A 26,367-nucleotide genomic window follows, 5' to 3' on the forward strand; every position below is an offset into this window, starting at 1 on the left:
GAAAACAAAACCAAAAGCTCCCAAACAACATTACAACAAAATCAGATAATAATGTCCACAATACCTAAAATATAAGCAGGTACATATGTGCCACAAAAATATCCATAATATCAACCTCTGTGCGTGAAAAAGGAATGGGAAGTGATGGGACATCTGATGTACCACAGAACAGTAGAAATCAAGAGGCACTCCCTGAAATCCTCGAGCAAATGTGAGAAAAAAGCTGTTCAATTTAATGTAAGTTGATTACAGGGGGCATAATAACAGAAGGTCTGAAAGAACTAAACAACAGTTTATTTCAAACAATCTAAAAGATCTAAGCAATTACATAAGACATGGAAGAATAACAGATCAAAATTAGAAGAGCTCAGAAAGTCTGTAACACAACTAGGAAAGAAAAGAAATAAAAGAAAAAGATATCTAAGAAATAAAAACAGAACTAGAAAGAACAAAAGAGAAAAAAATACGCAACAGATTATACATTAAGAGGAGTGGACAAAGAACAATTTAAAAAATAAAAAAAAAAGGCAAAGCTAACTTGATAAGAAAGAAAGTGATAAATATTAAAGACAGATGAAGAAGACTCAAAGTACAGATAATGCAAGTCCCTCAGAAAGAAAACCAAAGAAGTGAACAAAATAATATTAAAAATTATAATTCAGGAAAACTTCTAAGTAAAAAAGATCTGAAACTACATACTGAGGGAGCCCAGCATCAACCTAAGAATACTAACAAGGATGACCAAAATACATGGAAGTAAATTATTAGACTTAACAAGTAGATTATTTAGGTACCCAGACAAAATCAGTAAGTTTTTTTTAATGCAATTTTATTGAAATATATTTACATACCTTATAATCCATCCAAAGTATACAATCAGTGAGCAACATCTTTTATGGAAATAAAATTCACTTAGCATCAGACTCAAGAAAATGAAGGAACATATTTAACATCCCAAATGAAAAAAAATATGAGCCAAGGATTTTATATCCAGCAAAAATGACACTGGAGTATAAAGGGCATGAACTGCTTTCAACATGCAAGACTCAGGGAATACTGTTTGGCATTCTTCTCACAGAATCTACCCAGAGAATAAATTTTGAACAGCTGAACTTGGTCTAGACATAGACAAAGGTGGAAAATATTAAATATATAAAGAACTAACACCAAATAAGGATTAAAATGGAGTACATAAAGGATGGCGCCAAGATGGCAGCTTAGTGAGGCGTGGGACTTAATTCGTTGTCCAGAGCAGCTAGTAAAAAGCTAGGAACAGTACAGAACTGCTGGGGCTAAAACACACAGCGTACTCCAGTCTGGACAAGCTGGACTGGCTGCGAGCCCACCCAGAACTGTTATTTCTCCAACCCACAGTGGCCGGCACCACTCCCTAACAGGCTGCTTCCCAGAGGGGATAGGAAAGAGACTTTATCAGCAGCAGGGGCTGAGTGGAACCAAGTTCCAACTGTGGAATTAATTAACAAATTCTGACAACTAAAAATAGGCTTCCAGCTCCACTGAACCTCCAGTAAAAATTGAGATTGCTGGTTTTTGCCCCCAGCACAGAGGGGGCAGGGAAAAAGAAAAAAGAAAAAAAAAAGGTTTTTGCATCAGATAGCACATAAAGCTTGAAAGGGTCTGGGACCTGAGGAAACGAGGGGGCACACAGGACCTGGAGATACACAAAGCAACATACCAACTCTTGATTGGCAAGCCCAAGGAACTGCTGTAATGCTCCAAAAATGATTTTTCTTTTTTGTGGCTGTGTTTCTACAGCTTGACTACTCTTTGGATACAGCTGCAGGGCTTCTCAGTTTCCAACTGCCCCAGAAATAGGCAGAATTAAGATGGTCTGAGGATTGTCTGGAGCCTGAGCCTTCCCGTCAGAGGGATGGGGCCCAGCTCAGGTGGAATTCCTCCCTCAAGGAATCAAGTACCCAGGGTCTGGAAAACTGAAGCCATTAAAGCCAGCCTACAACCTCTCCTTTATATCAATCACGCTGCCAGCAGGGAGAGTCTGCTGAAGTTAAAGGTACCACATCACCTTATGCTGGTGGGACCTGCAGGCAGACAAATGTCACATACTGGGCAGGATAAGAAAAACAGAGACCAGAGGCTTCACAGGAAAGTCTTACAACCTGCTGGGCCTCACCCTCAGGGAAAACTGATGCAGGTGACTCTTTACTTCTGACAGAAGGCCAGTTTGGTCTGGAAAAATCTGGATGGGGTCTATAATGCCTAAGCAAATCCTCCTGAGGGGGGAAAAAAAGGCACCATACAAGCAGGGCAAGAAACAAGACAAATATAACTGGAAAATTCTGATCTGTTAAACAAAACGTAAGCTAGAGGTCTACAATATGCTGAACTGAATGTGAAAGAACAGACAGACAACAAAGTCATCCAGAAAGAAAACCCTGAAAGCAAAAACACCCTCCCGAATGAGCTAACTAAGGGAATTAAACACCTAGATGCCAGCAAAAAATAATGAATCATAAAGGAAAATTGAAACTATGGCCCTGTCAAAGGAACAAACCAATAATTCAAATGAGATACAGGAGTTGAAACAATTAATTCAGAATGTTTGAAGAGACATGGAAAGCCTCATCAAAAATCAAATTAATGAATTGAGAGAGGATATAAAGAAGGCAAAGAATGAACAAAAAGAAGAAATCTAAAGTCTGAAAAAATCGCAGAACTTATGGGAATGAAAGGCACAGTAGAAGGGAAAACAAGGAAAACCTATAATGTCAGATTTCAAGTGGCAGAAGACAGCATTAGTGAACTGGAGGATGGGATATCTGAAATCTGTCAAGCAAAACAAAATATTGGGAAAAGAATAGAAAAATATAAGCAGGGACTCAGGGAATTGAATGACAACATGAAGGGCAGGAATATAAGTGTTTTGGGTGTTTCAGAAGGAGAACAGAAGGGGAAAAAAGGAGGAGGAAAACTATTATCACCGAAAATTTCCCAACTCTTATGAAAGACTTAAAATTACAGATGTGAGAAGTGCAACTACCACAAACAAAACAGATAAAACAGACGTTCTGAAAGACACTTACTAATCAGAATGTCAGATGTCAAAGACAAAGAAAGAATCTTGAAAGCAGCAAGAGAAAAGCAATCCATCACATACAAGGGAAACCCAATAAGACTATGTGTAGATTTCTCAGCATAAACCACGGAGGTGAGAAGACAGTGGGATGATATTTTTAAATTACTAAAAGAGAAAAACTGCCAACCAAGAATTCTATATCCAGCAAAATTGTCCTTCAAAAATGAAGGAGAAATTAAAACATTTTCAGACAAAAATCACTGAGGGAATTTGTGACCAAGAGACTGGTTCTGCAAAGAAATACTAAAGTGAGCACTAGAAAAGATAAGAAAAGACAGGAGAGAGAGATGTGGAGAAGAGTTTAGAAATGAAGACTATCAATAAAGGTAAAAAGAAGAAAAATCAGATATGACACATAAAATCCAAAAGCCAAAATGGTAGAAGTACTGCTCTTACAGTAATAAAACTAAATGTTAATGGATTAAACTCCCCAATCAAAAGACACAGACTGGCAGAATGGATTGAAAAACAGGACCCATCTATATGCTGTCTCCAGGAAACACATCTCAGACCCAAGGATAAACATGGGTTGAAAGCGAAAGCTTGGGAAAGGATATTTCATGCAAATAACAATCAGAAAAGAGCAGGAGTAGCTATACTAATATCCAACAAATTAGACTTCAAAAGTAAAATAATTAAAAGAGACAAAGAATGACACTGTGTATTAATAAAAAGGAACAATTCCACAAGATATAACAGTCATAAATATTTATGCACCGAATCAGAGTGCTCCAAAATACATGAGGCAAACACTGAAAAGGGAAACAGACACATCTACCATAATAATTGGAGACTTCAATTCCCCACTCTCATCAATGGACAGAACATCTAGACAGAGGATCAAAAAAGAAACAGAGAATTTGAATAATACAATAAATGAGCTAGATTTAACAGACATTTATAGAACATTACACCCCACAACACCAGGATATACCTTTTTCTCAAGTGCTCATGGGTCATTCTCAAGGATAGACCATATGCTGGGTCACAAAGCAAGTCTCAATAAATTTTAAAAGATTGAAATCACACAAAACACTTTCTCATATCATAAAGGAATGAAACTGGACATCAATAATAAGCAGAGGGCCAGAAAACTCACAAATATATGGAGGCTCAACAACACACTCTTAAACAATCAGTGGGTCAAGGAAGAAATTACAAGAGAAATCAGTAAACATCTGGAGGCAAATGAAAATGAAAACACAACATATCAAAATTTATGGGATGCAGCAAAGGCAGAGCTAAGAGGGAAATTTATTGCCCCAAATGCCTATATCAAAAAAGAAGAAAGATAAAAAACAGAGAAGTTAATTCTACACTTGCAAGAACTAGAGTAAGAACAGGAAACTAACCCCAAAGCAAGCATAAGGAAAGAAATAATGAAGACTAGAGCAGAAATAAATGAAACTGAAAATATGAAAACAATCAAGAAATCAACAAAACCAGAAGATATAAAACACCTGTACAAAGAAAACTATAAGAAATTGTCAAAAGAAATCATAGAAGACCTAAATAAATGGAAGGGCATACTGTATTCATGGATTGGAAGACTAAATATACTTGAGATATCAATTCTACCTTAATTGGTATTGCATTGAACGTGTAAATGAATTTAAGTCCCAAAAACTTACTTTTCAGAAATAGAAAAACCAATGAACAAATTTATCTGCAAGGGCAGGGTGCCCCAAATAGCTAGAAATAACCTGAGAAAGAAAAACGAAGTCGGAGGCCTCACATTACCTGACTTTAAGGCGTATTACGAAGCTACAGTGGTCAAAACAACAAGATACTGGCATAAAGATAAACCAATTGGAATCGAACAGAATATTTAGATATAGACCCTCTCATCTATGGACAACTGATCTTTGATAAGGCAGTCAAGCCAACTCACCTGGGACAGAACAGTCTCTTCAATAAAAGGTGCCTAGAGAACTGGATATCCAGAAGCAAAAGAATGAAAGAGGATCCATATATCACACCCTATAGAAAAATCAACACAAAATGGATCAAAGATCTAAACATTAGATCTAAGACCATAAAACTGTTAGAAGAAAATGTAGGGAAACATCTTATAAATCTTATAACAAGAGGTGGTTTCCTAGGCCTTACACCCAAAGCATGAGCAATGAAGAAATAAATAAATGGGAACTCCTCAAAATTAATCACTTTCATGTATCAAAGAACTACATCAGGAAAGTAAAAAGACAGCCTACACGATAGGAGACAATATTTTGAAATCATATATCAGATAAAGGTCTAGTATTCAGAATACATAAAGAGATTGTTCAACTCAACAACAAAAAGACAGCCAATCCAATTACAAAATGGGAAAAAAACTTGAACAGATGCTTCTCAGAAGAGGAAATACAAATGGACAAAAGGCACATGAAGAGATGCGCAACGTCCCTGGCCATTAGAGAAATGCAAATCAAAACCACAATGAGATATCTCACGCCCACCAGAATGGCCATTATCAATAAAACAGAAAATGACAAGTGCTGGGGAGAATGTGGAGAAAGAGGCACACTTATCCACTGTTGGTGGGAATGTCAAATGGTACAACCACTGTGGAAGGCAGTTTGGCCGTTCCTCAAAAAGCTAAATACAAAATTGCCATATGACCCGGCAATACTATTGCTAGGTATCTACTCAGAGGACATGAGGGAAAAGACACAAACGGACATTTGCACACCAATGTTTATAGCAGCATTATTTACAACTGCGAAAACATGGAAACAGCCAAAATGTTCATCAACAGACAACTGGCTAAACAAACCATGGTATATACCTACAATAGAATATTATGCAACTGTAAAACAGAATAAAATTATGAAGTATGTAACAACATGGATGGCCCTTAAAGACATTATGCTGAGTGACATTAGCCAGAAACAAAAGGACAAATAGTGTACGGTCTCACTGATATGAACAGACAGTAGTGAATAAACTAGGAGAATTTCAATTGGGAACAGAGACCATCAGGATATAGAAAGAGGGTAAGATATTGGGTAATAGGAGCTGAAGGGATACAGATTGTACAACAAGTCTGATTGTAAAACTCAGAAATAGATAGGACAATATTATATAACTGTAATATAATAATGCTGGAACACTGAATGAAATTGAGAATGACAGAGAGGAGGGCTGGTGGGGCACGAATGAAATCAGAAGGAAAGTTAGACAATAAAGACTGAGATGGTATAATCTAGAAATGCCTAGAGTAATAGTGACTAAATGTACAAATTTAAAAACGTTTTTGCATGAGGAAGAACAAAGGAATGTCAATACTGCAGGGTGTTGAAAACAAATGGTAATTCAAATTTTAAAACTTTAACTTATGTGTGAGACTAAAACAAAAAATGTTTATTTGGTTCAAAATTTATATTTTGACTAGTGCATTTCCTAATATAACTGATGTGGACAGCTTAACTGAACACCATAGGTACACGGAACCTTGAGCAGGGCATGAAGATTTTTTAGGTTTATCCAGAGCGATGTCCTGATAAATCCCAGAGTGATTTGAACAGTGAATAAAAAAGTATTTCCTGACTTCCGGAGAAGATGGTGGCTTAGTAAGACGCGCGGATCTTAGTTTCTTCTCCAGGACAGCTACTAGGGGAGTAGAAACGATACAGAACAGCTCCCAAAGTCACAACAGAGATAAAAAAGACAGCATACCCCATCCTGGAACAGCTGGCTGGCTGAGAGAAGCCGCTCGGGTGAGATCGCCGAGGCGCGCGGGCTTCACCGGGCGGGGCGGGGCGGCAAGCGGCCGGAGTCACTCCCTTACCCCTTCCCGGGCCGGCTGGGAGAATTGGAGAGGCAGTCCCCTGAATCCGTGGCGGCTGGCGCCCACAACACGCGCAGCCCCCCGGACCAACTGAGAGAATTGGATCGGAAATCCCCAGGCCGCGGAGAACGGTGAAGGGTGGGGGAGGCCCCTTCCAAACCCGTGACTCCCCGGGAACGTGCACTCTCCCGGGCGGGCCGCTGCCGCTGGCGCCCTCCCGCCACGCTTGTCGCCCCAGGCCGACTAGGAAATTCGGACGGGCGCTTTCCCGGGCTGCGGCAGTCAGCAACCCTCCCCACGTTTGGACCCCGGGCCAGCTCAAGCCGCTTCAGCGAGCGAACCTCCCGGACGGCGAGAGTTTTCCTAAATTAAAGGTCCCACAGCACCTTTTACTGCTGAGACCCGCAGACAAACGTGTGCCACGAGCGCCACCTACTGGGCAGGATAAGAAAAACAGAACCCAGAGATTTCACAGGAAAATCTTCCAAACTTTTGGATCCAATACCCAGGGAAATCTGTCTAAATGCGCAAACGCCAACAGAAGATAACGGATCACGCTCAAATAACTGAAAATATGGCCCAGTCAAAGGAACAAACCAATAGTTCAAATGAGATACAGGAGCTGAGACAACTAACGGTGAATATACGAACAGAAATGGAAAACCTCTTCAAAAACGAAATCGATAAATTGAGGGAGGACATGAAGAAGACATGGGTTGAACATAAAGAAGAAATAGAAAAACTGAAAAAACAAATCACAGAACTTATGGAAATGAAGGACAAAGTAGAAAAGATAGAAAAAACAATGGATACCTACAATGATAGATTCAAATAGACAGAAGATAGAATTAGTGATTTGGAGGATGGAACATCTGAATTCCAAAAACAACCAGAAACTATCGGGAAAAGAATGGAAAAATTTGAACAGGGTATCAGGGAACTAAAGGACAATATGAAGTGCACAAATATACGTGTTGTGGGTGACCCAGAAGGAGAAGAGAAGGGAAAAGGAGGAGAAAAACTAATGGAAGAAATTTTCACTGAAAATTTCCCAACTCTTATGAAAGACCTAAAATTACAGATCCAAGAAGTGCAGCGCACCCCAAAGAGAATAGACCCAAATAGGCGTTCTCCAAGACACTTACTAGTTAGAATGTCAGAGGTCAAAAGAAAGAGAGGATCTTGAAAGCAGCAAGAGAAAAACAATCCATCACATACAAGGGAAACCCAATAAGACTATGTGTAGATTTCTCAGCAGAAACCATGGAGGCTAGAAGACAGTGGGATGATATATTTAAATTACTAAAAGAGAAAAACTGCCAACCAAGACTCCTATATCCAGCAAAATTGTCCTTCAAAAATGAGGGAGAGAAATCAACTAATAGGTGAACAGAAACAGTACAAAACAGCTCCCGGGGCTACAGCAGGGAATGGACACACAGCGTAACCAAGTCTGGGCTGGCTAGTCTGACTGCGAAACTCAGCTGCGGTGAGTGAGATCCCCGAGCGGCGGGCGATTTCCCGAGCAGCCGCAGCTGCGGCGGTCCGAGCTAATCCCTCCCTCCTTCCGGGGCTGGCTGAGAGACTCGGAGAGACAAGCTTCCCAGCCAAGGCGGCCGGCGCCACACTTTTGCGGGCGGCTTCGAGTCCGCGACTACAAGTCTCGGATCAGAGGGCTATCCAAAGTCTGGGCTGGCAAGTCTGATTGCGAGACCTGGCTGCGGCGAGACCCCCGAGCGGCCGCAGCTGCGGCGGTCCGAGCTAATCCCTCCCTCCTTCCGGGACTGGCTGAGAGACTCAGAGAGACAAGCTTCCCAGCCAAGGCGGCCGGCGCCACACTTTTGTGGGCGGCTTCGAGTCCGCGACTACAAGTCTCGGATCAGAGGGCTATCCAAAGTCTGGGCTGGCAAGTCTGATTGCGAGACTTGGCTGCGGCGAGACCCCCGAGCGGCCGCAGCTGCGGCGGTCCGAGCTAATCCCTCCCTCCTTCCCGGGCCGGCTGAGAGGATCGGAAAAGTAAGTTCCCCAAGCCGAGGCAGGCGGCGCCCTTCTTTTGCGGGCGGCTTCGAGTTTCGGCTTTAAGTCCGCGGCTACGAGTCCCGGATCAGAGGGCTATCCAAAGTCTGGGCTGGCTAGACTGACTGCGAGACTCGGCTGCAGTGAGACCGCCGAGCGGCGTGCGATTTCCAGATCAGCGGCAGCTGCGGTGGTCCGAGCTACTCCCTCCCCGCTTTCCGGGCCGGCTAAGAGTATTGGAGAAGCAAGTTTCCCAAGCCGAGGCAGGTGGCACCCCTCTTTTGCGGGCGGCTTCGAGTCTCTGCTTCGAGTCCGCGGATACGAGTCTCAGATAGGAGGGCTATCCAAGCCGCGGAAGCCCCCGCCCCACGGGAGGCTTCCTGGTCCGGTGGGGAATCCCCCAGGCCCGCTGCGGCCCGCAACCAGCCACAGGGACCCCTAAAGCCGCGGCAGCTGACGCCCCCACAACGCGCGGCCCCTGAACCAACGGAGAGATTTGGATCCGAAATCCCCAGGCCACGGAGATCGGTGACTGGGGGAGACCCATTCCAAACACTTGAGACAAACGTGTGCCACGTGCGCCACATACTGGGCAAGATAAGAAAAACAAATCCCAGAGATTTCACAGAAAAATCTTACAACCTTGCTGGGTCCAACACCCAGAGAAATCTGAATAAATGCCCAGACGCCAGAGCAGAAGACAACTGTCCACGCTCAAAAGATTGAGAATATGGCCCAGTCAAAGGAACAAACCAATAGCTCAAATGAGACACAAGAGCTGAGACAACTAATCCTGAATATACGAACAGAAATGGAAAACCTCTTCAAAAATGAAATCGATAAATTGAGGGAGGAATGAAGAGGACATGGGCTGAACATAAAGAAGAAATAGAAAAACTGAAAAAACAAATCGCAGAACTAATGGAAGTGAAGGACAAAGTAGCAAACATAGAAAAAATAAGGGATAGTTACAATGATAGATTTAAAGAGACAGAAGACAGAATTAGTGATTTGGAGGATGGAACATCTGAATTCCAAAAAGAAACAGAAACTATAGGGAAAAGAATGGAGAAATTTGAACAGGGTATCAGGGAACTCAAGGACAATATGAACCGCACAAATATACGTTTTGTGGGTGTCCCAGAAGGAGAAGAGAAGGGAAAAGGAGGAGAAAAACTAATGGAAGAAATTTTCACTGAAAATTTCCCAACTCTTATGAAAGACCTAAAATTACAGATCCAAGAAGTGCAGCGCACTCCAAAGAGATTAGACCCAAATAGGTGTTCTCCAAGACACTTACTAGTTAGAATGTCAGAGGTCAATGAGAAAGAGAGGATCTTGAAAGCAGCAAGAGAAAAACAATTCATCACATACAAGGGAAACCCAATAAGACTATGTGTAGATTTCTCAGCAGAAACCATGGAAGCTAGAAGACAGTGGGATGATATATTTAAAATACTAAAAGAGAAAAACTGCCAACCAAGACTCCTATATCCAGCAAAATTATCCTTCAAAAATGAGGGAGAAATTAAAACATTCTCAGACAAAAAGTCACTGAAAGAATTCGTGACCAAGAGACCAGCTCTGCAAGAAATACTAAAGGGAGCATTAGAGTCAGATACAAAAAGACAGAAGAGAGAGATATGGAGAAGAGTGTAGAAAGAAGGAAAATCAGATATGATATATATAATACAAAAGGCAAAATGTTAGAGGAAAATATTATCCAAACAGTAATAACACTAAATGTCAATGGACTGAATTCCCCAATCAAAAGACATAGATTGGCAGAATGGATTAAAAAACAGGATCCTTCAATATGCTGTCTACAGGAAACACATCTTAGACCCAAAGATAAACATAGGTTGAAAGTGAAAGGTTGGGAAAAGATATTTTATGCAAATAACAACCAGAAAAGAGCAGGAGTGGCTATACTAATATCCAACAAATTAGACTTCAAATGTAAAGCAGTTAAAAGAGACAAAGAAGGACACTATATACTAATAAAAGGAACAATTAAACAAGAAGACATAACAATCATAAATATTTATGCACCGAACCAGAATGCCCCAAAATACGTGAGGAATACACTGCAAACACTGAAAAGGGAAATAGACTCATATACTATAATAGTTGGAGACTTCAACTCACCACTCTCATCAAGGGACAGAACATCTAGACAGAAGATCAACAAAGAAATAGAGAATCTGAATATTACTATAAATGAACTAGACTTAATAGACATTTATAGGACATTACATCCCACAACAGCAGGATACACCTTTTTCTCAAGTGCTCATGGATCATTCTCAAAAATAGACCATATGCTGGGTCACAAAGCAAGTCTTAACAAATTTAAAAAGATTGAAATCTTACACAACACTTTCTCGGACCATAAAGGAATGATGTTGGAAATCAATAATAGGCAGAGTGCCAGAAAATTCACAAATACGTGGAGGCTCAACAACACACTCCTAAACAACGAGTGGGTCAAAGAAGAAATTGCTAGAGAAATTAGCAAATACCTCGAGGTGAATGAAAATGAAAACACAACATATCAAAACTTATGGGATGCAGCAAAAGCAGTGCTAAGAGGGAAATTTATTGCTCTAAATGCCTATATCAGAAAAGAAGAAAAGGCAAAAATTCAGGAATTAACTATCCATTTGGAAGAACTGGAGAAAGAACAGCAAGCTAACCCCAAAGCAAGCAAAAGGAAAGAAATAACAAAGATTAGAGCACAAATAAATAAAATTGAAAACATGAAAACAATAGAGAAAATCAATAAGGCCAGAAGTTGGTTCTATGAGAAAATCAATAAGATTGATGGGCCCTTAGTAAGATTGACAAAAAGAAGAAGAGAGAGGATGCAAATAAATAAGATCAGAAATGGAAGAGGAGACATAACTACTGACCTCACAGAAATAAAGGAGGTAATAACAGGATACTATGAACAACTTTACGCTAATAAATACAACAATTTAGAGGAAATGGACGGGTTCCTGGAAAGACATGAACAACCAACTTTGACTCAAGAAGAGATAGATGATCTCAACAAACCAATCACAAGTAAAGAAATCGAAGCAGTCATTCAAAAGCTTCCTAAAAAGAAAAGTCCAGGACCAGACGGCTTCACATGTGAATTCTATCAAACATTCCAGAAAGAATTAGTACCAACTCTCCTCAAACTCTTCAAAAAAATCGAAGTGGAGGGAAAATTACCTAACTCATTCTATAAAGCCAACATTACCCTCATACCAAAACCAGGCAAAGATATTACAAGAAAAGAAAACTACAGGCCGATCTGTCTAATGAATATTGATGCAAAAATCCTCAATAAAATTCTAGCAAATCATATCCAACAACTCATTAAAAGAATTATTCATCATGACCAAGTAGGATTCATCCCAGGTATGCAAGGATGGTTCAACATAAGAAAATCAATTAATGTAATACACCATATCAACAAATTAAAGCAGAAAAATCACATGATCATCTCAATTGATGCAGAGAGGGCATTTGACAAGATTCAACATCCTTTCCTGTTGAAAACACTTCAAAGGATAGGAATACAAGGGAACTTCCTTAAAATGATAGAGGGAATATATGAAAAACCCACAGCTAATATCATCCTTAATGGGGAAAAATTGAAAACGTTCCCCCTAAGATCAGGAACAAGACAAGGATGTCCACTATCACCACTATTATTCAACATTGTGTTAGAGGTTCTAGCCAGAGCAATTAGACAAGAAAAAGAAATACAAGGCATCAAAATTGGAAAGGAAGAAGTAAAACTATCACTGTTTGCAGACGATATGATACTATACGTCGAAAACCCGGAAAAATCCACAACAAAACTACTAGAGCTAATAAATGAGTACAGCAAAGTAGCAGGTTACAAGATCAACATTCAAAAATCTGTAGCATTTCTATACACTAGCAATGAACAAGCGGAGGGGGAAATCAAGAAATGAATCCCATTTACAATTGCAACTAAAAGAATAAAATACCTAGGAATAAATTTAACTAAAGAGACAAAAGACCTATACAAAGAAAACTACAAAAAACTGCTAAAAGAAATCACAGAAGACCTAAATAGATGGAAGGGCATACCGTGTTCATGGATTGGAAGACTAAATATAGTTAAGATGTCAATCCTACCTAAATTGATTTACAGATTCAATGCAATACCAATCAAAATCCCAACAACTTATTTTTCAGAAATAGAAAAACCAATAAGCAAATTTATCTGGAAGGGCAAGGTGCCCCGAATTGCTAAAAACATCTTGAGGAAAAAAAACGAAGCTGGAGGTCTTGCGCTGCCAGACTTTAAGGCATATTATGAAGCCACAGTGGTCAAAACAGCATGGTATTGGCATAAAGATAGATATATCAACCAATGGAATCGAATAGAGTGCTCAGATACAGACCCTCTCATCTATGGTCATTTGATCTTTGATTAGAGGGTCAAGCCAACTCACCTGGGACAGAACAGTCTCTTCAATAAATGGTGCCTAGAGAACTGGATATCCATATGCAAAAGAATGAAAGAAGACCCATCTCTCACACCCTATACAAAAGTTAACTCAAAATGGATCAAAGATCTAAACATTAGGTCTAAGACCATAGAACAGTTAGAGGAAAATGTAGGGAGATATCTTATGAATCTTACAATTGGAGGCGGTTTTATGGACCTTACACCTAAAGCAAGAGCACTGAAGAAGGAAATAAATAAATGGGAGCTCCTCAAAATTAAAAACTTTTGTGCATCAAAGAACTTCATCAAGAAAGTAGAAAGACAGCCTACACAATGGGAATCAATATTTGGAAAGAACATATCAGATAAAGGTCTAGTATCCAGAATTTATAATGAGATTGCTCAACTCAACAACAAGAAGATAGCCAACCCAATTACAAAATGGGAAAAAGACTTGAATAGACAAATCTCAGAGGAGGAAATACAAATGGCCAAAAGGCACATGAAGAGATGCTCAATGTCCCTGGCCATTAGAGAAATGCAAATCAAAACCACAATGAGATATCATCTCACACCCACCAGAATGGCCATTATCAACAAAACAGAAAATGACAAGTGCTGGAGAGGATGCGGAGAAAGAGGCACACTTATCCACTGTTGGTGGGAATGTCAAAGGGTGCAACCACTGTGGAAGGCAGTTTGGCGGTTCCTCAAAAAGCTGAATATAGAACTGCCATACGACCCAGCAATACCATTGCTAGGTATCTACTCAAAGGACTTAAGGGCAAAGACACAAACGGACATTTGCACACCAATGTTTATAGCAGCATTATTTACAATTGCAAAGACATGGAAACAGCCAAAATGTCCATCAACAGAAGAGTGGCTAAACAAACTGTGGTATATACATACGATGGAATATTATGCAGCGTTAAGACAGGATAAACTTATGAAGCATGTAATAACATGGATGGACCTAGAAAACATTATGCTGAGTGAGTCTAGCCAAAAGCTAAAAGACAAATACTGTATGGTCCCAATGATGTGAATCGACACTCGAGAATAAACTTGGAATATGTCATTGGTAACAGAGTTCAGCAGGAGTTAGAAACAGGGTAAGATAATGGGTAATCGGAGCTGATGGAATACAGACGGTGCAATAGGACTAGATACAAAAACTCAAAAATAGACAGTACAATAATACCTAATTGTAAAGTAATCATGTTAAAATACTGAACGAAGCTGCATCCGAGCTATAGGTTTTTGTTTTGTTTTGTTTTGTTTGTTTTGTTCTTATTATTATTACTTTTATTTTTTTTTCTCTATATTAACATTCTATATCTTTTTCTGTTATACTGCTAGTTCTTCTAAACCGATGCAAATGTACTAAGAAACGATGATCATGCATCTATGTGATGATGTTAAGAATTACTGATTGCATATGTAGAATGGTATGATGTCTAAAAAAAAAAAAATGGTCAGCACAATACTGCCTAATTGTAATGTAATTATCTTGGAACACTGAATGAAGCTGCATCTGATCTATAGTTTTTTTTTTTGTTTGTTTTGTTTTTTTTTTCTCTTATATATTTTTGTACTTTTTATTTTTATTTGTGTTTTCTCTCTGTGTTATCACTTTATTTCTTTTTCTGTTGTAGTGCTATTTCTTTCTCTAAATCGATGCATATGTACTGAGAAATGATGACCATACACCTATGTGATGATATTAAGAATTACTGATTGCATATGTAGAATGGATTGATTTCTATTGTTGTGTTAGTTAATTATTTTAATTAATAAAAAAAAAATGAGGGAGAAATTAAAACATTCTCAGACAAAAAGTCATTGAGAGAATTTGTGACCAACAGACCAGCTCTGCAAGAAATACTAAAGGGAGCACTAGAGTCAGAACCGAAAAGACAGAAGAGAGAGGTATGGAGAAGAGTGTAGAAAGAAGGAAAGTCAGATATGATATATATAATACAAAAGGCAAAATGGTAGAGGAAAATATTATCCAAACAGTAATAACTCTAAATGTTAATGGACTGAATTCCCCAATCAAAAGACATAGATTGGCAGAATGGATTAAAAAACAGGATCCTTCGGGCGGGCCGCGGTGGCTCAGCGGGCAAAGTGCTTGCCTGCCATGCCGGAGGACCTCGGTTCGATTCCCGGCCCCAGCCCATGTAAAAAACAAACAAACAAACAAAATACAATAAAACAAGAAAATGTTTAAAGATGTTTCCCTTTCTTCCTTCCTTCCTTCTCTCTCTGTCTTTCCTTCCCTTCCTCCCTCTCTCTTTAAAAAAAAAAAAAAAAAAAAACAAAACAGGATCCTTCTATATGCTGTCTACAGGAAACACATCTTAGACCCAAAGATAAACATAGGTTGAAAGTGAAAGGTTGGGAAAAGATATTTCATGCAAATAACAACCAGAAAATAGCAGGAGTGGCTATACTAATATCCAACAAGTTAGACTTCAAATGTAAAACAGTTAAAAGAGACGAAGAAGGACACTATATACTAATAAAAGGAACAATTAAACAAGAAGACATAACAATCATAAATATTTACGCACCAAACCAGAATGCCCCAAAATACGTGAGGAATACACTGCAAACACTCAAAAGGGAAATAGACACAAATACCATAATAGTTGGAGACCTCAATTCCCCACTCTCATGAATGGACAGAACATCTAGACAGAGCATCAATAAAGAAATAGAGAATCTGAATATTACTATCAAGGAGCTAGACTTAACAGACATTTATTGGACATTAAATACCACAACAGCAGGATACACCTTTTTCTCAAGTGCTCATGGATCATTCTCAAAGATAGACCATATGCTGGGTCACAAAGCAAGTCTTAACAAATTTAAAAAGATTGAAATCATACACAACACTTTCTCGGATCATAAAGGAATGAAGTTGGAAATCAATAATAGGCGGAATGCCAGAAATTTCACAAATACGTGGAGGCTCAACAACACACTCTTAAACAACGAGTGGGTCAAAGAAGAAATTGCAAGAGAAATTAGTAAATACCTCGAGGCAAATGAAAATAAAAACACAACATATCAAACCTTATGGGATGCAGCAAAGGCAGTGCTAAGAGGGAAATTTATTGCCCTAATTCCCTATATCAGAAAAGAAGAAAAGGCAAAAATGCAGGAATTAACTGTTCACTTGGAAGAACTGGAGAAAGAACAGCAAACTAATCCCAAAGCAAGCAAAAGGAAAGAAATAACAAAGATCAGAGCAGAAATCAATGAAATTGAAAACATGAAAACAATAGAGAAAATCAATAAGACCAGAAGTTGGTTCCATGAGAAAATCAATAAGATTGATGGGCCCTTAGCAAGATTGACAAAAAGAAGAAGAGAGAGGATGCAAATAAATAAGATCAGAAATGGAAGAGGAGACATAACTACTGACCTCACAGAAATAAAGGAGGTAATAACAGGATACTATGAACAACTTTACGCTAATAAATACAACAATTTAGAGAAATGGACGGGTTCCTGGAAAGACATGAACAACCAACTTTGACTCAAGAAGACATAGATGACCTCAACAAATCAATCACAAGTAAAGAAATTGAATTAGTCATTCAAAAGCTTCCTAAAAAGAAAAGTCCAGGACCAGATGGATTCACATGTGAATTCTACCAAACGTTCCAGAAAGAATTAGTACCAATTCTCTTCAAACTCTTCAAAAAAATCGAAGTGGAGGGAAAACTACCTAATTCATTCTATGAAGCCAACATCACCCTCATACCAAAACCAGGCAATATATTACAAAAAAAGAAAACTACAGACCAATCTCTCTAATGAATATAGATGCAAAAATCCTCAACAAAATTCTAGCAAACTTTTACTGGTGGGACCCGCAGACAAACGTGTGCCACGAGCGCCACCTACTGGGCAGGATAAGAAAAACAGAACCCAGAGATTTCACAGAAAAATCTTACAACCTTGTTGGGTCCGACACCCAGGGAAATCTGACTAAATGCCCAGACGCCAGCAGCAGAAGATAACTGTCCATGCTCAGAAGATTGAGAATATGGCCCAAAGGAACAAACCAATAGTTCAAATGAGATACAAGAGCTGAGACAACTAATGCTGAATATACGAACAGAAATGGAAAACCTCTTCAAAAATGAAATCGATAAATTGAGGGAGGACATGAAGAGGACATGGGCTGAACATAAAGAAGAAATAGAAAAACTGAAAAAACAAATCACAGAACTTATGGAAGTGAAGGATAAAGCAGAAAAGATGGAAAAAACAATGGATACCTACAATGATAGATTTAAAGAGACAGAAGATAGAATTAGTGATTTGGAGGATGGAACATCTGAATTCCAAAAAGAAACAGAAAATATCGGGAAAAGAATGGAAAAATTTGAACAGGGTATCAGGGAACTCAAGGACAATATGAACCGTACAAATATACGTGTTGTGGGTGTCCCAGAAGGAGAAGAGAAGGGAAAAGGAGGAGAAAAACTAATGGAAGAAATTATCACTGAAAATTTCCCAACTCTTATGAAAGACCTAAAATTGCAGATCCAAGAAGTGCAGCGCACCCCAAAGAGATTAGACCCAAATAGGCGTTCTCCAAGACACTTACTAGTTAGAATGTCAGAGGTCAAAGAGAAAGAGAGGATCTTGAAAGCAGCAAGAGAAAAACAATCCATCACATACAAGGGAAACCCAATAAGACTATGTGTAGATTTCTCAGCAGAAACCATGGAGGCTAGAAGACAGTGGGATGATATATTTAAATTACTAAAAGAGAAAAACTGCCAACCAAGACTCCTATATCCAGCAAAATTGTCCTTCAAAAATGAGGGAGAAATTAAAACATTCTCAGACAAAAAGTCACTGAGAGAATTTGTGAACAAGAGACCAGCTCTGCAAGTAATACTAAAGGGAGCACTAGAGTCAGATACAAAAAGACAGAAGAGAGAGGTATGGAGAAGAGTGTAGAAAGAAGGAAAGTCAGATATGATATATATAATACAAAAGGCAAAATGGTAGAGGAAAATATTATCCAAACAGTTATAACACTAAATGTCAATGGACTGAATTCCCCAATCAAAAGACACAGATTGGCAGAATGGATTAAAAAACAGGATCCTTCTATATGCTGTCTACAGGAAACACATCTTAGACCCAAAGATAAACATAGGTTGAAAGTGAAAGGTTGGGAAAAGATATTTCATGCAAATAACAACCAGAAAGGAGCAGGAGTGGCTACACTAATATCCAACAAATTAGACTTCAAATGTAAAGCAGTCAATAGAGACAAAGAAGGACACTATATACTAATAAAAGGAACAATTAAACAAGAAGACATAACAATCATAAATATTTACGCACCGAACCAGAATGCCCCAAAATACGTGAGGAATACACTGCAAACACTCAAAAGGGAAATAGACACAAATACCATAATAGTTGGAGACTTCAATTCACCACTCTCATCAATGGAAAGAACATCTAGACAGAGGATCAATAAAGAAATAGAGAATCTGAATAGTACTATAAATGAGCTAGACTTAACAGACATTTATAGGACATTACATCCCACAACAGCAGGATACACCTTTTTCTCAAGTGCTCATGGATCATTCTCAAAGATAGACCATATGCTGGGTCACAAAGCAAGTCTTAACAAATTTAAAAAGACTGAAATCATACACAACACTTTCTCGGATCATAAAGGAATGAAGTTGGAAATCAATAATAGGCGGAGTGCCAGAAAATTCACAAATACGTGGAGGCTCAACAACACACTCCTAAACAACGACTGGGTCAAAGAAGAAATTGCTAGAGAAATTAGCAAATACCTCGAGGAGAAAGAGGCACTTATCCACTGTTGGTGGGAATGTCAAATGGTGCAACCACTGTTGAAGGCAGTTTGGCGGTTCCTCAAAAAGCTGAATATAGAATTGCCATACGACCCAGCAATACCATTGCTGGGAATCTACTCAAAGGAATTAAGGGCAAAAACTCAAATTGTTCCTTGAAGTAAAAAAAAAAAAATCTCTTGATTGTTTTAAATAAAGAAATTCTGTAAAGTAAAATGTAATGATGTTTATGATAGCTCTTAGATTTTATAAGAACAATTAATTTCAAATAATTATGTTGGGAAATATATTGATAGCTAATAAGAATATTAGTAGATATCTAAAAGAAAAGAAGATTAGTAATTAGTTGTAAAATTTCCATTAGCATTACCATAGCCAAAACATATCTTCTACCTCTGCCAAACTTGGTTGAAAGGGAGTTCCTATTTTCAGAAATGTACAGTATAAAGCCCATCATGATAGCTGACACTACTAAGAAATTGATAATGTGAAACTTTTGAAATTTGATAAGTAGAATTCTGAAAATATTCTTAAATTCATGCTGTGATGATCTGTACTTGAATTTCAGCTTTGGCTCCAAGTTGCTTAGCATTTGACTAAACTTTATATTTTTGTTCTACCTCTAAGTTTTCATGATTGACATGTCCACTAGAGGACATGCTACTGTCCAGCATACCTCCAATTCCTTTTTTAGACCACTAGAAACAAAAATGTTTAAAGGTATGATGGAGGAGTTTAAAGCCAAGAGTCCTAGATATAGGATGACAAAGAAATCTCTGAAGCCATTTCTTCTATCCACACTATTATTTCCACTGTCATTAATTGCTAAATTAACACAGTAGTCAGAAGTAATTCCAACCTATAGGACAAGAAGGGAGACGGGTTTGGCTGCAGCTTATGGAATATGATGAAGAATGGGCTAAGAAAATTCAGAGTGAAAAGTTTCGCTGGCATAACTCTCAGTGGCTGGAGATGGTAGAGAGTCGTCAGATGGATGAGAGTGAACAGTACTTATATGGTGATGATCGAATTGAGCCGTACATTAATGAAGGAGATATTCTTGAAAGACCTGACCTTTTCTACAACTCAGATGGATTAATTGCTTCTGAAGGGGCCATAAGTCCAGATTTCTTCAGTGATTATCACCTTCAAAATGGAGATGTAGTGGGTCAGCATTCATTTCCTGGTAGCACTTTTCATCCAAGGATTTCAAAGTGCTTTACAAATACGCACTAATTAAGCCTCACAAACAGCCAGAGCCTTGGAATGGATGGCTTTGGCCAATCAGTTGGCATTCTTGGACGCCCTGCCACAGCTTATGGATTCCGCCCTGATGAACCTTTCTACTATGCCTATGGAGCTCGATAAAGATACCCTTTTCATATGTACTCTCACTTAGAAGAAATCTGTGTGGGTTGGGTTAACATTGTATCTTGGTCTAATAATGCATGTTGTGATACTATTATGGATCTGTGTAATTTTTATTTTTCCCATGTTAGCTGCAGATTAACGCCAACCCCTTCTGTCTAATGTTACGTACGGTTTGATGTTCACACTGTTCACTCATGAAACCATATCTTGCTTGATGTTTAATAGCATTTCCTAAGAGACTCAAAAATGAATGTTGAAAAGATACTTGATTGGAAAATAAGCACTACATTATGTATATTAAGTGACTAATTTAATTTCAATTAAAAAGAAACACAAAATACAAATGAATGATTGAAGATCAAAAAAAAAAAAAAGGTATTTAAAAAGAATTTCAGATATTTCCTCTAACAGTAAAACATCTTTCTAGAATTCAGAAATAACTCAATGAAATGTGAGGTTCATTCTTATTTTTCTGAAGGTTTAGTAATATAGCCAATAAAGAAATAAAAAATCATCATTACACTAATTCCTTATTTCACTAAAAAGCTGATGGGTGTGCTTTAGAACACTGGAAGAAAAAACCTTGGCTTCAAATGGTATCAGAAATGTGAAACACTTACTGGGTAAACTTTTAATCTCCAGCATAGTCCTGAAACTTGAAGAGGTGGACTGTAAACAGGATCTGCTCTCTGGCGCAAAGTGCTAAAGAAAAAGAAAACCAACCAAATTCCGAGATCAAAACCCCTGTGAAATGGAAAAAGGCATAAACAAAATCCAACCACTTTATTTACGCTACATATTTGAAGCCCTAGACAAGTAAATGAAGGTGACTGAACAAATCAAGATTCTACTACATAAGTTTAGATATACTTACATCTGAAAGAAGAGCAAATTTAACGATACTAAGATACTGAGCAATACCTTTCAAGTTTCAGGAAAAAAAAATGTCAACTTTGGGACATTAAAAGGAGAGGGAAACTATAAGTAAGTATCCTGAATTTAATTATTATTGAAGCAGGAATTCACTATTTCAAAAAAAAATAATGTGTTTCTTCATTTCCCTGTACTATAAATATCCTTTAATTTAATACAGAAAAACATAGAACATGTGCTAAATTTAATGTATGTGAGAAAAATCTCATAGGAGTGACTGTTAAAATTATCCTAAAAGAAAAAGCAATTAAATGGGGAGTGGTATAAATACTTGCATTTTGTCCTTATTTTGATAGTTATCACCTACTTGGAGTTCTTCTCCTTCAGGAAAGATCTTATATTCTTAACTCTCCATTTCCTGACGTTGAACCAAGATCAATGAATCCAGTGGTCTTCTTCTTTCCTCTTTCACTTCACAGGTTGGGGTAGAAGATCTCACCGATTTCCTATCATCCCATCACTTTCCAAAACCACCCCTGCCTTAGCAAAAGCCAAGTAAGCCCTCTTCTTTGAAACAGTGGTTTCCTCTTCCCAGAGTAGGGAAGCAATCAGTGTAAAATTAAAATAGAAAACAAACAAATGACCTCCATGTTTCCAATAGGAAACTCATTTCTTCTAAAACTATGAACTTCAATGACACAATTTACTAGATCTCTATACTACCCAGGAAAGATATCTTCTTTGCTCTTCTTCATGTAAACATATAGAAAAAAAAAACAGTAATTGTCAAAAACTCTTACCTGAAACTCTCGAGTACAAAAGTAGCTGAATCATAAGACGGTACTAATTCACTAGAAAGAAGTAAAAAGCAAAACATTACTAAGCTTATTTAATTTAAAATTGCATTTAGTTAAAAAAAAAAATAAGTCCCTCAGTAATATCTGAAAAACTCTATTAAATCTCTATGAAATATTTTTAAATTCTTATTAAATATAATATTAAGGGGGTGTATAGTAGTTTAAAAGGATGTATGCCCCCTAGAAAAGCCATGTTTTAATCAAAATCCTATTTCATAAAGGTAGAATAACCCCTATTCAATACTGTATGTTTGAAACTGTAATCAGATCATCTTCCTGGATGATGTGATTTAGTCAAGAGTAGTTGTTAAATGGATTAGGTGGCAACACGTCTCCATCCATCTGGGTGGGTCTTGATTGGTTTATTGGAGTCTTATAAAAGAGGAAACATTTTAGAGAATAAGAGATTCGGAGAGAGCTGAGAATGCTGCAGCACCACGAAGCAAAGAGTCCACCAGCCAGCACCCTTTGGAGATAAAGAAGGAAACCACCTCCTGGGGAGCTTCATGAAACTGGAAGCCAGGAGAAAAAGCTAGCAGATGATGCCGTGTTTACCATGTGCCCTTCCAGCTGAGATAGAAGCTTTGACTGTGTCTGCCATGTGCCTTCTAATTTGAGAGAGAAACCCTGAACTTAATTGGCATTCTTGAACCAAGGTATCTTTCCCTGGATGGATGCCTTAGATTGGACATTTCTATAGACTTGTTTCAATTGGGACATTTTCTCGGCCTTAGAACTGTAAACTAGCAACTCATTAAATTCCCCCTTTTAAAAGCCATTCTGTTTCTGGTATATTGCATTCCAGCAGCTAGCAAACTAGAACAGGGTGCAAGGTCAGTTCAGAACTAGAATTCTCACCTGCCATGTGGGAGACCTGGGTTCGATTCCTGGCCCATGCAATCCCATCCCCCCACCAAAAAAAAAATTCAACAAATGGTGCTGCAATAATGGTACAGTCACATGGAAAAAGACTGAAATGACCCCCACCACACAGTATACAAAATGGGATAGTCACGTGGAAAAAGATTGAAATGTGACCCCCACCATACAGTATACAAAAAATATATATATAACATTAAATCAAATGAATTCACAAACCCATCTAAAGTTGATATCAAAAGTTTATAATAAAATGGGGACACAAAAAATACTTTATAAAAGTTTTATAAAAAAAAAGCAGTACATTTTTAGGTATTAAATTAGTACAAAAGATTCAAAAAACTATTCATAGAAAATTGTGCTTAGGCTGAAAACCTGAAACATGAAACAGATATAAACAGGATAAATAAAAATAAAATATCAAAATAGAGCCACCATGATAAACTTCCAAACTTCATTCTCCAGGATAGATTATGAAGAACGGTAACAGACCCTAAAAACTTGTAAACTATTTACTATCAAATAAACCTATACATTACTATAAGATTGGAATAATTATATAAGGGCAATTAGGATAGACAAGCACATGAATATTTCCTAGGCAAAGCAAGATTATCACACGCAACTTCAGTTTCATCCAATCTTTTCACAAAAGACTTGAATCACAGTGGCAAAGTTCCCTGAGGGATGGGAGAAAGAATATGGAACTATTACACCTTACCATCAGGGAATCCCCTGATACTGTGTCAAACTTTAGGGACACCCAAATCAATAGGCCATACCCTCGATCATGAGGCTTACTCTTCTGAAGCTTATGTAGGTAGCACGGAAGCTTAGACTACCTATAGGCATGCCTAAGAGTTACTTCTGGAGGACCTCTGTTGTTGCTCAGATGTGGCCTCAGTCTCTCTAAGCCCAACTCTGCAAGTGAAATCACTGTCCTCCCAACATGTGGAACAAGACATTCAGGGGTGAAAGTCTCCCCAGCGACGTAGAAGAGGACTTCCATCTCTTCAGGGAGTTCATTCAGGGATGAATTCAGACCTGGCACCACGTGATCAACAATTACATCCCGATCAAGAGGAGCAAAAGAAGTGTAACTAATAAAGTATCAATGGTAGAGAGAGTTGAAATAGAGTCAAGAGGCTACTCTGGAGGTTGCTCTTACGCAAGCTTCAGGTAGACCTTCCTACCTATCATAACCTGCCAACCCCCAACCAGGACCATTCCAGCCAATCCTAAAGAACACCAACGGCAATATGTAAGATTTCACAAGGGTTCCATGCACTAGAGTAACTTTCCAGAAACCTACAACCTCCAGATGGGTCCCTGGTCCAGACAATTCCTGAAACCTCTCTAAAACAAAAGATAATTTCATCTCTCTACCCCATATTAGGACAGACCCTTCCAATATGAAAAATTTAGAACTGTCATAGCCCAAACACCCCAAAAGAGAGGGATGGAAAGATCAAAGATGATGGTTATACAGAGAAGATAGGATTTAACAAATGAATACAAATGCTGAATTATTAAATTGATATGTTAGTCTCCAGTATTTTAGAACAGTTAGAAGTAAAAACCTAAAATTGTGGAATTGTAACCCATGACAAACTCTGTAATATGTTCTGCAACTAATTGTGGTGCTATGCTTTGAAATTTATTGTGTTGTATATTTTTTTCCACAAAAAAAGGAAGAAAAAAAACTACCTTTATAAAATGGGATTTTGATTGAAACATGGCTTTGCTAGGAGACATACATCCTTTCAAACCAGTGTACTACCTCAAGAAATTAGTAGTTTGCCATGGGAAAACATAGTATAGAGATAAAATACATTATTCTTCATTTTATGGTAAGTGGGTATAACTAAATAGGCCATATCTTTTTCACAGAAAGTAGATGTAGTTTGCCCTGTAACTATTAAACAGTATATATATCGTTCTAGTTTGCTAGCTGCTGGAATGCAATATACCAGAAATGGAATGGCTTTTAAAAGGGAGAATTTAATGAGTTGCAAGTTTACAGTTCTAAGGCCAAGAAAATGTCCCAATTAAAACAAGTCTATAGAAATGTCCAATCAAAGGCATCCAGGGAAAGATACCTTGGTTCAAGAAGGCCAATGAAGTTCAGGGTTTCTCTCACAAGTGAAACGGCACATGGCGAACACAGTCAGGCTTCTCTCTCGGCTGGAAGGGCACATGGTGAATACGGCATCATCTGCTAACTTTGTCTCCTGGCTTGCTGTTTCATGAAGCTCCCCGGGAGGCGTTTTCCTTCTTCATCTCCAAAGGTCGCTGGCTGGTGGACTCTCTGCTTCGTGGTGCTGCAGCATTCTCTGCTCTCTCTGAATCTCTCATTCTCCTCTTTTATAGGACTTCAGAAACTAATCAAGACCCACTCAAATGGGTGGAGACATGTCATCCCCTAATCCAGTTTAACAACCACTCCTGACTAAATCACAGCAACCAGGGAGATGATCTCATTACAGTTTTAAATATACAGTATTGAATAGGGATCATTCTACCTTTATGAAATGGGATATATATTAAAACATGGCTTTTCTTAGGGGGCATACTTCCTTTCAAACCAGCACAGATCTAAATTATACCTGTTGAGCACTCCTACCATATCCTTAATCAGTTGTTAACCTTTTCTTAGAAGACTCATATCCCTCATCCACTGGTCCTTTAGTAACCAAGAAATTAGGATTTAAGGAATGATTTTGATTACTGAATCATATCTCTTTTTGCTTTCTGGGATACTGGAGTAGACAGGGTAATACCTGAAATTCCTAAACTATCATTCAGCTGCTCTGATATCTGAAATGAGTGTAAAAGTCCTTATTTTGTGCCTTTGTGGCTGTAAGAGCTATTAGGCCTTTTATCTGGTCATTTTTTTATAGGGCAAAGGCCCAAATGCTAATAAAGTCAGCCATAAGCTAGCCTCAGCCCTAGGATATTTACAAATTTTATCAGCTAGATTCTGCTATTGAAAGATAACTTGTCTTCCTTTTGGCTTATACCTTTAGTAGTGAAGTGATAGCTCTGCCTCCCCTCCATTCAGCTTATGTTCTCCTATTGAAATGATAATGATAACACTGTCTCCTTTTCTGCTTTGA

General features: G+C 38.3%; 1 protein-coding gene across 12 annotated transcripts in view; it reads right to left on the reverse strand.

The window, feature by feature from the left end:
* Window positions 1-26,367, reverse strand: part of TRIM37 (tripartite motif containing 37) — a 371,934-nt gene that overhangs the window by 168,744 nt on the left and 176,823 nt on the right. For all 12 annotated transcript variants that reach the window (XM_077164953.1, XM_077164956.1, XM_077164952.1 and 9 more), the window contains 2 exons: window positions 22,316-22,366; window positions 21,263-21,344 (listed from right to left, as the gene is read on the reverse strand). In XM_077164953.1, coding sequence (XP_077021068.1) covers window positions 21,263-21,344; window positions 22,316-22,366 — 133 coding nt within the window. The remainder of the gene's footprint in view (window positions 1-21,262; window positions 21,345-22,315; window positions 22,367-26,367) is intronic.

The sequence above is a fragment of the Tamandua tetradactyla genome, chromosome 6, assembly GCF_023851605.1.
Source record: "Tamandua tetradactyla isolate mTamTet1 chromosome 6, mTamTet1.pri, whole genome shotgun sequence".
In the NCBI taxonomy this organism is placed as follows: Eukaryota; Metazoa; Chordata; class Mammalia; order Pilosa; family Myrmecophagidae; genus Tamandua; species Tamandua tetradactyla.